At 40.7% G+C, this 15,367-nt stretch overlaps 1 protein-coding gene across 1 annotated transcript in view; it reads right to left on the bottom strand.

Annotated features, from left to right (window-relative positions):
* The window catches only part of LOC139935228 (uncharacterized), a 105,080-nt gene that overhangs the window by 6,270 nt on the left and 83,443 nt on the right, over nt 1–15,367 (bottom strand). The window contains exons 59-72 of the mRNA XM_071929728.1: nt 14,087–14,350; nt 13,102–13,362; nt 11,418–11,672; nt 10,987–11,250; nt 10,530–10,793; nt 10,073–10,336; nt 9,082–9,336; nt 8,622–8,885; nt 6,857–7,114; nt 4,056–4,319; nt 3,599–3,859; nt 2,352–2,606; nt 1,460–1,705; nt 446–532 (exon numbers count right to left, since the gene is read on the bottom strand). Of these exons, the coding sequence (XP_071785829.1) occupies nt 446–532; nt 1,460–1,705; nt 2,352–2,606; nt 3,599–3,859; nt 4,056–4,319; nt 6,857–7,114; nt 8,622–8,885; nt 9,082–9,336; nt 10,073–10,336; nt 10,530–10,793; nt 10,987–11,250; nt 11,418–11,672; nt 13,102–13,362; nt 14,087–14,350 (3,462 nt within the window). The remainder of the gene's footprint in view (nt 1–445; nt 533–1,459; nt 1,706–2,351; nt 2,607–3,598; nt 3,860–4,055; nt 4,320–6,856; nt 7,115–8,621; nt 8,886–9,081; nt 9,337–10,072; nt 10,337–10,529; nt 10,794–10,986; nt 11,251–11,417; nt 11,673–13,101; nt 13,363–14,086; nt 14,351–15,367) is intronic.

Raw genomic sequence — 15,367 nt, 5'->3', positions numbered from 1 at the left:
CACTGAGAAGTCCAGCAGCTGATTTCACGAAACGCTAGGATTAATCATATCTTGAGTTTGAATGAGTAACCCATCCTAACTTGTGAGTAGTCTTAGGGTTTGCATATTACAGTGCAAGGCTGGGACTCGTCCTAAGTCCTAAGATTAATCCTAAGTTAGGAAGATCTTAGTGAAATCGGCGGCAGGACCACATTCCAAGATAAATACAAACAATTAATCTCATTTACTGGCCAAAATATAATTTAAAATTACTAAACTGCATTTCCACACCCCCTTTTTCTGGGTTTGTTACATTTCTGCTCTTTTTATTAAATCTCACAATTATTAGGACTGTTTATTATGTTAAGTGTTTAACTAATGCTTATATAATTTGTCACTGCTTTGATGAATAAAAACAAAGAAAAAAAGAAAAGAAATATATCAAAATACATTAAGAGAAACTCACCAATGCAGATGTATCGCTCAGGCGTGAAGAAACAGCTGAGAGGTGGAGCACAGGGATTACTGGAACAAGGTGTTGGCGTTACAGAAGCTGTAAGAAGTTCAGCACAAAAAAAAGTATATCAACCCTTCTGCCTATAGTCATAACAAATTTATAATGACCGGTCACAAAACCAAAATTCTTCTCAATATTTGTTATTTTGTAGAAAAAAAGAAAAGTAACTTTTTGAATTTGTTTGTGCCGGTCCAGTATTAAGGCATGCCCATCTTCTTTATAACCCTTTCAGAAATGAGTAAAAGAGTTTCATAAAAATAATTTATTTTAGCATGTATAACAGATTGACGCGACTCTCCTGAAAACACTACTCTGTGATTTTCACTATTTTTCCCCAAAAAAACTTGACGACTTATGAAGCTGAAACTTCTGCTTCTAGGTAAATTAGATAACATTATTATATAATCTTCATTCACAGTGAGTAGGGATTCATGTCATTGCCCAAAACCTTGATCTACAAAAGGTATCAAAACAATAGTTGTGTGTATTAACGTGCAAAGTAGACTATGATTTTTGATAACTTGTATCAAGACCCTTTGAAAAAAAAAAATTGTTCCCCCTAAAATAATGAGACTGCTTAAAGGCACTGTACACGTTTGGTAATTACTAAAAACATATATATTAGCATAAAACCTTACTTGGTAACGAGCAACAGAGAGCTGCTGATAGTATAAAACATTATGAGAAACGACTCCCTCTGAAGTAATGTAGTTTTTGAGAAAGAGGTAATTTCTCACTAAAATTATAAAAAAACTTCTGGCCAGAAGCCTTTAATTCCTATCTAAAAGCACACTATTTTGTACAACAAGGGTGTTTTTTCTTTCGTCATTTTCCTTGCAACTTTAACCAATTGAGTCCAAATTTTCACAGGTTTGTTATTTTATGCATATGTTGGGATACAACAAGTGAGAATACTGGTCTTTGACAATTACCAATCGTGTTCGGTGCCTTTAATCGACTTACTTGTCACAGTTACTGTGAATTCACAGACAGCTTGATTGCCGGCCACATCAGTAAAGGTGTACATAACCGTAGAGAGCCCAGCAGTGAAGCTGCTTCCAGGCTGATGGGTCTGGATTGTCCTTTCTACTCCGTTGTTGTCTTGAGCTATTGGCTCAGTCCACGTCACAACCACGGTTGAACTCCCTGTTGGCAGTACAGCGGTTCTACCATCGGGGCAACCGGTGTAAGTGGGTGGCTGATTGTCCACTATAAAGAGAAGAATATCAGAGTTATTTAGAATTATCATTTTTATTGATGTTATTATATTTCTCTGGAAATGGCCACTACGAAGTGAGGGCTACACTTAACTAATTTGGGCTAGCATCCCAAGCAACTACCACTAGGGTCTCGTTGCCACCTACTTCTGGGGCTGAAACAGGGTTACCCCCTTCACAGTCCATACGGATGCAGGCAAGGGTATCAACCACTAGGAGCCTGGTTGTGAGAGCAGAATGGACTTCTTCCCAACTTGTTACTACGCAATTATGGTTAAGTGCCTTGTTCAGGGGCACAAGTGTCATGACCGGATTCGAACCCACACCCTGCTGCCGACAACACCAGAGCTTTGGTCCGATGAACTAGACCGCTTGGCCACGACACGCCTCAAAAAGCAAGTATTGAAATCTAATCTAATTCACATGGAATGGTTTCATTTGTCTTTGTCATTATAGGGAAGGGGAACAAAAAGCATTTGCCATCTTTTTCCTACATGCTAATGTCACATTCATGTATTATCTATTCATTTTTTAACTGAGCAATGTTGTCCCACTTTGTATTGATGGATCTTGACATGAAATAAATGCCTCTAAAAAGAAAATGAAATGAAAATATATTCAAGGTTTTAGAAACTTACAAATGACATTGAGGCTCACTGTGCAGGTATTCTGGTTCCCTAATGCATCAGTAACTGTGTACACAATCGACGTTGAACCGACCGAGAACATCCCAGTGTAGGCGGGGTAAGAATTAGGGTTTGCTGTCACAGACGTCTGGCCGCTACCGCCGCTAACAGTTGGAGCAGTCCATGATAGCTCTACACGCTGGTTATTTGATCGAGTGAAACCTGTTACAGATGCTGGGCATGAGATAGAGGGTCCTTGTACTGCAGCTGGAAAAAAAGAAAAAAAAAGTTGCAAAAAATTTGACTTTGTCTTATAATAATAATGAGAAAATAGAATTAGCTGATGTAAACAACTTTCCAACCAAAAGGACTTAAAGGCAGTGGACACTATTGGTAATTACTCAAAATAATTGTTATCATAAAACCTTTCTTGAAACATTGTGAAAAACGGCTCCCTCTGAAGTGACGTAGTTTTCGAGTAAGAAGTAATTTTCCACGAATTTGATTTTGAGACTTCAGATTTAGAATTTGAGGTCTCGAAATCAAGCATCTGAAAGCCCACAACTTCGTGTGACCATGGTGCGACAAGGGTGTTTTTTTTTCTTTCATTAATATCTTGCAACTTCGACGACCGATTGAGTTCAAATTTTCACAGGTGTGTTATTTTATGCATATGTTGAGATACACCAACTGTGAAGACAAGTCTTTGACAATTACCAAGTGTCCAGTGTCTTTAATGGTATAAATGCAAAAAATTGCAAATAGCCTGATTTGTTGTACCTTGCAGAGTCTTCCTTGAGAGCTAAAATAACGATGAACATTTATATTGTGAACAACCTAAAATGGATACTCTACTGTGCATTAAAATAAATAAAAAAAATTAAAAAAATGCTTTATAAGTAAAATCATGTTTATTGTAACATTTTTATAGTACAAATAAATCCTTGAACAGGTTTCAACTAATTTGTATTAATATTAGGAACCTTAAGGTTATCAATTTTAAAAGAAATAATGTAATTTTGAAAGATATGACAAAAAGTAATAATTATACAAGTATTTTTTTTCCCAAGCAAACTTAAATTCCTGATTTTTATTAGTCGACCCATAACAACAAGAAGTGTTATGTTAACCTATATTATTACAGGGCCCATATCACACCCTGTGTAATTGCGCTATATGCTTCGTAATGTGCTATCTTAAGCTACATGATGTAAAATGTACAGCTACGTTAAACTGGACGTCAAGTTTACATGACCTACCTGTAACAGTGACAGTAAACCGGCAGGTTGCTTGATTTCCAGATTGGTCAGTGAAAGTGTATGTAACCTGTGTTGATCCAAGGCTAAAAGTCTGTCCTGGAGAGCGGTTTGAAGAACGTTGTACATTTCCACCCGAGTTATCTGTCGCAGTTGGCTCATTCCAAGTCACAGTGGCTGACGTTGAACCTTGAGAGGCTACACCTGTCGCACCTGATGGACAACCACTGATCACTGGAGGAATGGTGTCTCCTCCAGATCCACCTGAAACAATCAATCAACCGTAAATAGAAAGTGTAAAAAGTTTTGAAGTTCATCCTCCTGCTGTAAGAACATGTAGGAGAAACGTTGAATATAAAATATGAAGTATAAAATGGGACCTATAACTGTAAGCATTACTGATATTTTGAAGTCATTATTTATACCCCTCTCCATTCATAACAAAGACAGCCAGACTTACCAGAAGTAACAGTGACAGTAAACCGGCAGGTTGCTTGATTTCCAGATTGGTCAGTGAAAGTGTATGTAACCTGTGTTGATCCAAGGCTAAAAGTCTGTCCTGGAGAGCGGTTTGAAGAACGTTGTACATTTCCACCCGAGTTATCTGTCGCAGTTGGCTCATTCCAAGTCACAACGGCTGACGTTGAACCTTGAGAGGCTACACCTGTCGCACCTGATGGACAACCACTGATCACTGGAGGAATGGTGTCTCCTCCAGATCCACCTGAAACAATCAATCAATCGTAAATAGAAAGTGTAAAAAGTTTGTAATACATCTTTCTCCTTTGGTTATACATTGTAAATTAACAAAATCAATGTTTAATCATTGTTCAATATCAGAAATGGTTGGACAAAAAAGGTGACAGGATAAATGTGTGTTTCTATTCACATACATGTTTGAATTTTGATATTGTGAAACAAAGAAAATATAGCACTTCTACGGCCTAGTTGGATATGGGACTAAGAAACGCTATATTTTTCAATTTTCCACTGACAATATACCACCTTGTGAAGAGGTCTGAAGGCACTTGACAAACAGAGACAAATAGGTAACAAAAATAATCATGTAGATTTAAAATTGGAAAAGTTCTGCCAAGAGGTGCTCAAGGCACACATTACAAAGATGACAAAAACTAGATGAGAGCAATGTTAAATCACCAAACAATTGACTCGGTATAAAAAAATAAGAAACAATAATCAAGCTAACATCTATTAAATAATCAAGCTCTTATAGATGTTAAACTTGCATCAAGGATAAAGAACATTAAATTTGATTTTACCCATATAAACCAATGTGTAGCACTGTAGTGGGAAAGTACTGATTATACAGCGCTAACACAAATCGGTGTATTGACCCCAGTTGCACGCGGCAACTGTCACACGCTCACCATTTTGGTTTGCAGTGTAAACGCCGCGTCGTCTAGAAATGCGCACTTCACTGAATAACACAATGACTTTTCCCACCAGTATGGCGCATCCAAGATTATTCTATTGTGACGCCACATTAAATTGGTCAGTATGGGTACAATAAAAAATTCATAATAATCAAGCTCGTCGACATTCAGGCCGTGTCCGAATGGGTGGCTACACAGCTAGGGCTTCAGCTAGATTTCCGCGTCATCATGCCTTGAGGTATAGGACGTCCTTACAGCAACAGCAATAGCCGTAGCTGTAGACGCCAATTCGGATGATGGCCTCACTGTCTCTTGAGAGTTGTTTTGAAATGAGTTGCCTTTAAAGGAACACGTTGCCTTGAATCGGTCGAGTTGGTCTTTGAAAAGCGTTTGATACTATTAGTTCAAACAAAAATTGACGGACCAGTCAAAAACCTGGCGGACCAGTGAAAAATCATGAATCGGTCAAGTTGGTCTTTGAAAAGCATTTGATACTATTAGTTCAAACAAAAATTGACGGACCAGTCAAAAACCTGGCGGACCAGTGAAAAATCAAGCCAACTGGTCCGGCTGGCCAGCTGAAAAAAAAGTTAAGGGCAACCCCTGCGTTTGTTATAAAATGCATTTGGTTAGAAAGATGTTTTAAAAGTACAATATAATGAACCACAAACATTTGCCTCAAAATTTTGTGGTTTTCCTTTTACATTGCGAACTACATGTAACACAGTCAGCCATTTACCGGAGTCAAAAATTTGACTACCATAAATGACCGACCGTGTTTGTCGACGAGGTTAAAGGAAAACCACGCAATTTCGAGTGATAATTGTGTGGATCATTATATTCTACTTGTAAAATATCTTTCTAATCATATGCATTTTATAACAAATGGTTACAAACGCTTTTCAAAGACCAACTTGACCAATCCAAGGCAATGTGTTCCTTTAAAGAATTGACAGCATTTGCATCTTGCAATCAGGGAGATTTCTGGGATGGGCTAATATCAGCTTGCACAGATTTTTGTTCAGGAAGTACGTCAAAGAATGTTTAGAAGAAAATTTAAAAGCAAGCCACCACAAAACCACCAGGTGAACCGAGGAAAAGACATTCAATACACTTTGAAATTAAATAATAAAAAACATGCAGGAGATAGCAAGTAACAATTGATGCTCTACCGTGGTCGTGCCGGTGAAAAAATGGCCTGATTATCTGATGTATAGCACCTGCGTCTCGCCTAACGGGAAGGTGACCTCTGGAAAGTGGGATTGGGCAACTCGGACCGGCAAACCACTATTTTCAGTAGCTTGAGGCTCTGTCCAAGAGGCCTTGTCCGTATTCAGGGCTGGGTCCATTACACCCAAGAGCACTAAGGAAATGACCAGGGGGCATGGAGGCAATCGCCCCTGTTTCCTCCGTAAAGTATCAGACCTGATACTCCAAGCAACAACTTAAAAAGACCTACCCCCAAGAATGTTTAGAAGAAAATATAAAACCAAGCCACCAGGTGAACCAAGGAAAAGCCATGCAATAAAATTTTTAAAAAGCTACATGAGAAAACAAATTACAACTGATGTTCTACCTGTGATCGTGACAGTGAAAGAACAAATGGCCTAGTTATCTGATGAATCAGTAACGATGTGTTGCACCTACGTCAATGACCAGGGGGCATGGAGGCAATCGCCCCTGTTGCCTCCGTAAAGTATCAGACCTGATATTCCAAGCAACAACTTAAAAAGACCAACCCCCAAGAATGTTTAGAAGAAAATATAAAACCAAGCCACCAGGTGAACCAAGGAAAAGCCATGCAATAAAATTTTTAACGACATAATAAAAAGCTACATGAGAAAACCAATAACAACTGATGTTCTACCTGTGATTGTGACAGTGAAAGTACAAATAGCCTGATTATCCGATGTATCAGTAAAGATGTATTGCACCTGCGTCTGGCCTAACGGGAAGGTGGACTCTGGAAAGTGGGATCGGGCAACTCGGACCGGCAAACCACTATTGTCAGTAGCTTGAGGCTCTGTCCAAGAAGCCATGCCTGTATTCAGGCCTGGGTCCGTTACACCCGACACTGTCGAAGGACAGTTTGTGATAACTGGAGGAGTGGTGTCACCGCCAGATCCTGGAAAAACAGATGATACTAAACATTCAGACTCTTAAATGTCTTTCAAGACATTCAGACTCTTTAATGTCTTTCAAGAACCAGATTTCCCAGACGGATAGTTCTGCCTCGTTTCATACCCTTTACATAGGGAAGATCAAAAACAAAATTTTGCCGCACTTCTACAGTAGGCCTTTACGCTTCATTTTTGAAAGGGTGAGGGCACCAAGGCATTTCGTTTCCTCTTTGGCAGGTGCACCCTATAAAGAAACTTCAAGTTTCTACTGGAGCATTTCAAGGGTATCAAGGCAATGACATGGGGGCATGGAGGCAATTGTTGCCTCCGTGAAGTATCAGGCCAGCTACAGAACAGCTTGTACACTCTTTTGTTACATCTTGTCTTGATGCGAAATTCACTTTCAATTAGTCTTCCAGATGTCCAACTTTCTCCTCTACACATAGCCTACAAAATACAACTGCTTGTGTAATCTCTTTCACGAGACAACACTATCTCATATAACACGCGTCTTTCTAAATCTACACTGACTCCCAATAACATCCACAATTGTGTACAAGCTGATGCTGTTTCCAAAGCACTCAATGGACGAGCACCAACGCACATCCTGGAAATGCTCAATATAGTATTAACCATCCCGCAACCTTCCATCCGGAAATAAACATCTTCTTCACATGCTTCAAAAAGTAAAATCTCATCGCACCTGGGGGGGGGACCACATATCATTTCTGTTGCAGCACATCTATGTGGAATCAGCTACCACTTCACATGAAAAACCTCAAATACTATTCACTCATTGAAAAAGTCTCTCAAAGCTTTCAGTTACTAAATTATGTTTTGGTCCCTTCCTCTTTTGTTCTTCTCTTTCTTTGTTACATCTTCTTGAGTACCTTTGGAGGACTTGTGCCCCTTTATAAGACGTTGTTATCATTATTATTCAAAGCCAACAGGTTCTTTTACCTCGGGGTTTCTCAATTTGGGAATTTTTTGTTTGTTTCACTATAACTTTTCAGATTCATTTATTTTCATATTTAAGAGGTAGTTCAAATGAAAGCATTCATTCAATACTGTGTTTAGTGGGTTAAAGTTCCTTCGATCTAAACAACACCAAAATTAAAAACCGGATATCTCAGCTCCTGTGACTTATCTTATGAGGGAAGAAACAAGGGCCTCCTATTGTCACTGTTTACAAAAAGTAATGTAATGGATTATAATTACGGGCAATTTTTAATCAGGCCAGGCTATGCTGCCAAAGCTGTCTTTCATAGCCCCTTTCACCTGAGAAAAATTTAGCAAGGGTACCTCGTGTGAAAGGGCAAACCATTTGAAACTCTCCAAGTTCCCTTGTAAAATATTGTCAAACTTTGCAACATTTCACAACCATGCTTAAATTAAGTAGGAACCCCAGTTAAAGTACTTGCTTAAAAAAAATGGAAAAACAACGCGCTATAAAAATTTGCTTCACAATTGAAGTATAAAACCAGGCTTTACTATTCAAAAAAGTCATCATACCTGATGTAACAGTTACAGTAAACCGGCAGAATGCTTGATTTCCGGATTGGTCACTGAAAGTGTACGTAACCTGTGTTGATCCAAGGCCAAAAGTCTGTCCTGGAGAACGGTTTGAAGAACGTTGTACAGGTCCACCCGAGTTATCTGTCGCAGTTGGCTCATTCCAAGTCACAGTGGCTAACGTTGAACCTTGAGAGGCTACACCTGTCGCACCTGATGGACAACCACTGATCACTGGAGGAATGGTGTCTCCTCCAGATCCACCTGAAACAATCAATCAACCGTAAATAGAAAGTGTAAAAAGTTTTGAAGTTCATCCTCCTGCTGTAAGAACATGTAGGAGAAACGTTGAATATAAAATATGAAGTATAAATTGGAACCTATAACTGTAAGCATTACTGATATTTTGAAGTCATTATTTATACCCCTCTCCATTCATAACAAAGACAGCCAGACTTACCAGAAGTAACAGTGACAGTAAACTGGCAGAATGCTTGATTTCCAGATGGGTCAGTGAAAGTGTATGTAACCTGTGTTGATCCAAGGCCAAAAGTCTGTCCTGGGGAACGGTTTGAAGAACGTTGAACATTTGCACCCGAGTTATCTGTCGCAGTTGGCTCATTCCAAGTCACAGTGGCTAACGTTTGGCCTTGAGGGGCTACGGCTGAAGCACCTGATGGACAACCACTGATCACTGGAGGAGTGGTGTCTCCTCCTGTAAAACAAAAATGTAGGAAAAACATTGAATACAAAATATCAAATATAAATTTGGACCCATAGTAAGCATCTGTCCGTCAATACTAATGACGGACCGACCTCTCCTTGGCGCAAGCCTGGGCATGAAGTAAGGATAGCCTGGGTGGCCCAGGCATCAGAACCAGCCCCCCCTTGGCCTTGCTAATGAGAGATCCAAAGGAATTTGAAGCACGTTTGGTATGGCAAACTTAGTTGCAGGAGCTGCAGAACTGTGTTTTTAAGGCACCGTTTCCACTCCTGATCTGGAAGATTTGCTCCTGTACACATGGCCGTTGGGTGAAACATCGACCTCCTCCGTCCCTGGCCGTTGGCTGTCTGATATAGCTCATCCTCATGCAGTGTAGACACCACACTCGGGTTTAAAATTAGAGTTCTCCATTCTCCTAGATGGGCTGCCTTCCATGGCTTACAAGCCCCATCTGCCCGAAGCATCCTGGTTTTAAGGCACCAGAAACCAACCTTCACACCTCTGCCCACAGTTAGAAACAGGGATCAGCACAGGAAGCCCGGCAGGAGGCAGGTAGGAGTTTGAATAGGAGAGTCTATTTTCGTGGTAAGAAGTGGCTCAGTACTTTACACATTCCCAGTCATTTCTTAATCCTTAAGCCCCTCCTGGGACCTTATAAGCATTACTGATATTCTGAAGTAAATTGTTATACTACTTTCCATACAAAACTATAGACAGCTTGACCTACCTGATGTAACAGTTACAGTAAACCGGCAGGATGCTTGATTTCCAGATGGGTCAGTGAAAGTGTAGGTAACCAGTGTTGATCCAAGGCCAAAAGACTGTCCTGGAGAACGGTCTGAAGAACGTTGAACATTTCCACCCGAGTTATCTGTCGCAGTTGGCTCAACCCAGGTCACAGTGGCTAAGTTTGAACCTTGAGAGGCTACACCTGTCGCACCTGATGGACAACCACTGATCACTGGAGGAATGGTGTCTCCTCCAGATCCACCTGAAACAATCAATCAACCGTAAATAGAAAGTGTAAAAAGTTTGAAGTTCACTCCTGCTGTAAGAACATGTAGGAGAAACGTTGAATATAAAATATGAAGTATAAATTGGGACCTATAACTGTAAGCATTACTGATATTCTGAAGTCATCGTTTATACCCCTTTCCATTCATAACAAAGACAGCCAGACTTACCAGAAGTAACAGTGACAGTAAACCGGCAGAATGCTTGATTTCCAGATGGGTCAGTGAAAGTGTAGGTAACCTGTGTTGATCCAAGGCCAAAAGTCTGTCCTGGGGAACGGTTTGAAGAACGTTGAACATTTCCACCCGAGTTATCTGTCGCAGTTGGCTCATTCCAAGTCACAGTGGCTAACGTTTGGCCTTGAGGGGCCACGGCTGAAGCACCTGATGGACAACCACTGATCACTGGAGGAATGGTGTCTCCTCCAGATCCACCTGAAACAATCAATCAACCGTAAATAGAAAGTGTAAAAAGTTTGAAGTTCACTCCTGCTGTAAGAACATGTAGGAGAAACGTTGAATATAAAATATGAAGTATAAATTGGGACCTATAACTGTAAGCATTACTGATATTCTGAAGTCATCGTTTATACCCCTTTCCATTCATAACAAAGACAGCCAGACTTACCAGAAGTCACAGTTACAGTAAATCGGCAGAATGCTTGATTTCCAGATGGGTCAGTGAAAGTGTAGGTAACCTGTGTTGATCCAAGGCCAAAAGTCTGTCCTGGGGAACGGTTTGAAGAACGTTGAACATTTCCACCCGAGTTATCTGTCGCAGTTGGCTCATTCCAAGTCACAGTGGCTAACGTTTGGCCTTGAGGGGCCACGGCTGAAGCACCTGATGGACAACCACTGATCACTGGAGGAATGGTGTCTCCTCCAGATCCATCTGTATCAATCATAATATACAGACTTTTATAAGCTTATCATTTTACAAACAAATTTAAGGGAAAAAAAGGTTTATCTGATCGAAGGTGTTATGATAAACAAAAACAAAAACATATATAGAACAATCTGTAAATTAACACCTGGCTGTTTTAATAATCTTTGTCTCACCTGTAATCGTGACAAAGAAAATGCACGTCGCTACATTTCCGGTGGAGTCACTAAAGAAGTATCTGACTTCTGTTTGGCCCAACTGGAAGGATTGGCCTGGGAAAGCAGTAGAGCCTTCACTAACTGGCATCCCATCATCATCCGTAGCTTGAGGCGGGGTCCATGTAGCTGTACCTGTATTCATACCCGGAGTCAATACACCTGTGACTCCTGGAGGGCAACCTGTGATCACTGGGGGCTGATTTCCACCAGAACCTGAAAAAAAATATATAATAGCAATCGTAAGAATATGATGGTGTTTTGTGAGGACAAAGATACTGTGTGGTGTGTGTGTGTCTCTGGCTGACACTGACAGGCTGACAAGTGAGGAGCTTAGGATGAATGTCGGAGTGAAGGGGATCAGCACCATATAGAGGAGGTATTGCCTAAAGTGGTTTGGTCATTTTGAGATAATGGAGGATGCAAACTGGGTCAAGAGGTGACCCGGATTCCGGTCTACAAAACACAAACTACTCCAGGAAAAAACAACTAAACATCTATGGGGGAGATAGAAGTTTTCAGAGCACAGCACCAAAGCTTTGGAACTCCCTCCTCAACAATGTGAAACTCTCCAAATCACTCAATTCAACTGACCAGGAATCCGGGTCATTTCAAATGACCTGGAACCCTGGTCAAAACATTTTGAGTGACCCGGTAAAATTAAAATTCAGTTCAGATTCCCGTCTACTAAACACAAACTACTCCAGGAAAAACAACTAAGCACCTACATGTATGGGGGGAGAGCGAAGTTTTCAGAGCGCAGCACCAAAGCTTTGGAACTCCCTCCTGGACACTGTGAAACTCTCCAAATCACTCAATTCAACTGACCAGGAATCCGGGTCATTTAAAATGACCCCGATTCCGGGTCAATTCAAATGACCCGGATTCCGGGTCAATTCAAAATGACCCGGACTCCGGGTCATTTCAAATGACCCGGATTCCGGGTCAATTCATATGACCCGGATTCCGGGTCAATTCAAAATGACCCGGATTCCGGGTCAATTCAAAATGACCCGGATTCCGGGTCAATTCAAGTGACCCGGAATCTGGGTCAATTCAAATTCAATTCATATTCCGGTCTACAAAACACAAACTACTCCAGGGAAAAACAACTAAGCATCTATGGGGGAGAGAGAAGTTTCAATTCAAATGACCCGGAATCCGGGTCATTTCAAATGACTCGGATTCCGGGTCAATTCAATCGACGCGGAATCTGGGTCAACTCAAATGACCCGGAGTCCGGGTCAATTCGAATGACCTGGATATCGGTCTATAAAACACAAACTACTCCAGGAAAAAAACAACTAAACATCTATGGGGGGAGAGAGAAGTTTTCAGAGCGCAGCACCGAAGCTTTGGAACTCCCTCCTGAACACTGTGAAACTCTCCAAATCACTCAACATATTCAAGAACAGTTTAAAAACTCATTTTCATAGAGAAGCTTCATGTTAAGTTTATTTTTAGCTGTTCCGACAGTTCAGTTGGTGACCCGTTCCAAAAAACCCGCTCCACAAGCAGGGTGCTTGCAGCTGACCCGGATGAGCCCCTAGAATGACATCAAAGCTGTTCAAACGTATTGGGGGCAGATCGGGGTCGACCAGGGGAATCAAACGCACCCAATATATAATATTTTTATTGATCTTACCTGTTGAAACAGTGACAGGAAACGTGCAAGTAGCCTGGTTTCCAGACTGGTCAGTGAATGTGTACGTAATCATGGTCATTCCTACTGAAAAACTTTCTCCAGGGGAGCGGTTTGAAGAGCGTTGTACATTTCCACCCGAGTTATCTGTCGCAGTTGGCTCATTCCAAGTCACAACGGCTGACGTTTGGCCTTGAGGGGCTACAGCCGAGGCACCTGGTGGACAACCACTGATCACTGGAGGAATGGTGTCTCCTCCTCCTCCTGTAAAAACACGTAGGAAAAACGTTGAATATAAAATATAAACAAACAAATACTGGGACCAAAATCTGTATGCATTACAAACTTGTTGAAGTAATATTTAGGTCTACGACCAACAGTAAAAAACCTGTTGTTCTTTAGTTTTGTTATAGGTGTTTAGCTTAACAGCAGAAAACCTATTGTAATTGTATTGTTTTTGATGTGTTTGACTGACAGTCGAAAACCTATTGTTATTGTACTGTATTTTAAGGAGGTCAGCTTACAGCCGAAATCATATTTCACTAGGTTTCTTTTTTAATTTTTACTTACAACCAAAACCTATTATTACAATACTGTGTTTTTCTAATGTGTTCGTCTTACAGTCGAAAACCTATCGTTAATGTACTGGTTTTTGAATGTGTTCGGCTTACAGCTGAAAACCTATTACTGTTGTTCTGTTTGGCACCCCTCTTCTTCCTTGTCCCTGAACCTTCTCTTGCAATTTTTTCTCGAAAGTAAAACTATAATTTTTTTAATTTTTTTTTTTATTAGACCAAAAAATAATGATGGGATAATGACATCACCAATGACGATGACAAATTGTATAAAATAGAGCACATACTTATAAATCTTAGTCCATATAAGAAACTATGCAACATCTACTTTAAACTTGGGCTAGAAAAGGCAAGTCTTTAGAACCAACTCTACCATTTTTGTTTCCATTCATAACAAAGACAGCCAGACTTACCAGAAGTAACAGTGACAGTAAACCGGCAGAATGCTTGATTTCCAGATGGGTCAGTGAAAGTGTACGTAACCTGTGTTGATCCAAGGCTAAAAGTCTGTCCTGGAGAGCGGTTTGAAGAACGTTGAACATTTCCACCCGAGTTATCTGTCGCAGTTGGCTCATTCCAAGTCACAGTGGCTAACGTTTGGCCTTGAGGGGCCACGGCTGAAGCACCTGATGGACAACCACTGATCACTGGAGGAATGGTGTCTCCTCCAGATCCATCTGTATCAATCATAACATAAAGACTTATTATAAGCTTATCAAATATCTAAAACAATTTAAAAAAAAAAATAGGATAAAAAAGGGTAATAAACAGAAATGAAAATATATTGACTGAGTATATCTTTTAAGAAACACCTTTCTACTGTTTGTAGGGTGTCATGGTAGAGTGGTTTAGAGCATTGAATTCAAGTTCTTGTGGTTAAGTCATTAGAGTGTGGGTTCGAATCCTAGTTGTGACACTTGTGTCCTTGAGCAAGATACTTTACTTTACTTTACTATTGCTTCCCTTCACCCTGTGGGTATAAATGGGTACCTGCGAGGGCAGAGCTTGATATTGTGTATGAAAAAGCCTTTGGAGCGCTACGGTTGCCCAGGTTGTATACTCCCCAGGGAGCTGAGAACAACTAAAGGAATGTCATTGGCCCAGCACATTGAAACAGTTGTTGTGAATCGGCTTTATTTAGAATTATAACACCCCTTGCAAGTATTGTGCCTGCTCATTGGTTTAGAGCGCGTCACATGACATGTCTTAGTTTTGCTAGACGACGGCCGTGTGATAGAGCGTCGGTTTGCCATGCGCTAGTCCGAAGACTAGCACATGGCGCCGTGCGCTAGTCCGACAGACTAGCACACGGCGTGCAGTACCCAGACGTCCGTTGCGTGTACGAGGATGATAAATTAATAGTCTGTAACCATTTCGGATTGTCCGACACTACATGCAACACAGTAGGTAAAAGTGTTTGCAATCTGTGTTCGCGTCGTCCGTGGATTGTAGCATTCAGGTCTGTAACTTAATAATAATAATACAGGTTTTAGAAATGTTTGGGGTGTTATAAAACAAATATTGACTGCTTTTACTCGTGCAATGGTTAAAAACTATGACTCCCTCGGTGATCCCCGGAGCGTTCTATTTTCCCTCGGCTTCGCCTCGGGAAAATAGAACGCTCCGGGGATCACCTCGGGAGTCATAGTTTTAACCATAGCACTCGAAGCAGTCAATATTTGTATACTAGCTAT

This window comes from Asterias amurensis, chromosome 3 (assembly GCF_032118995.1).
Source record: "Asterias amurensis chromosome 3, ASM3211899v1".
In the NCBI taxonomy this organism is placed as follows: domain Eukaryota; kingdom Metazoa; phylum Echinodermata; class Asteroidea; order Forcipulatida; family Asteriidae; genus Asterias; species Asterias amurensis.
The sequence above is the reverse complement of the archived record's forward strand: the minus strand, read 5'-3'. Positions and strand labels throughout refer to the sequence as shown.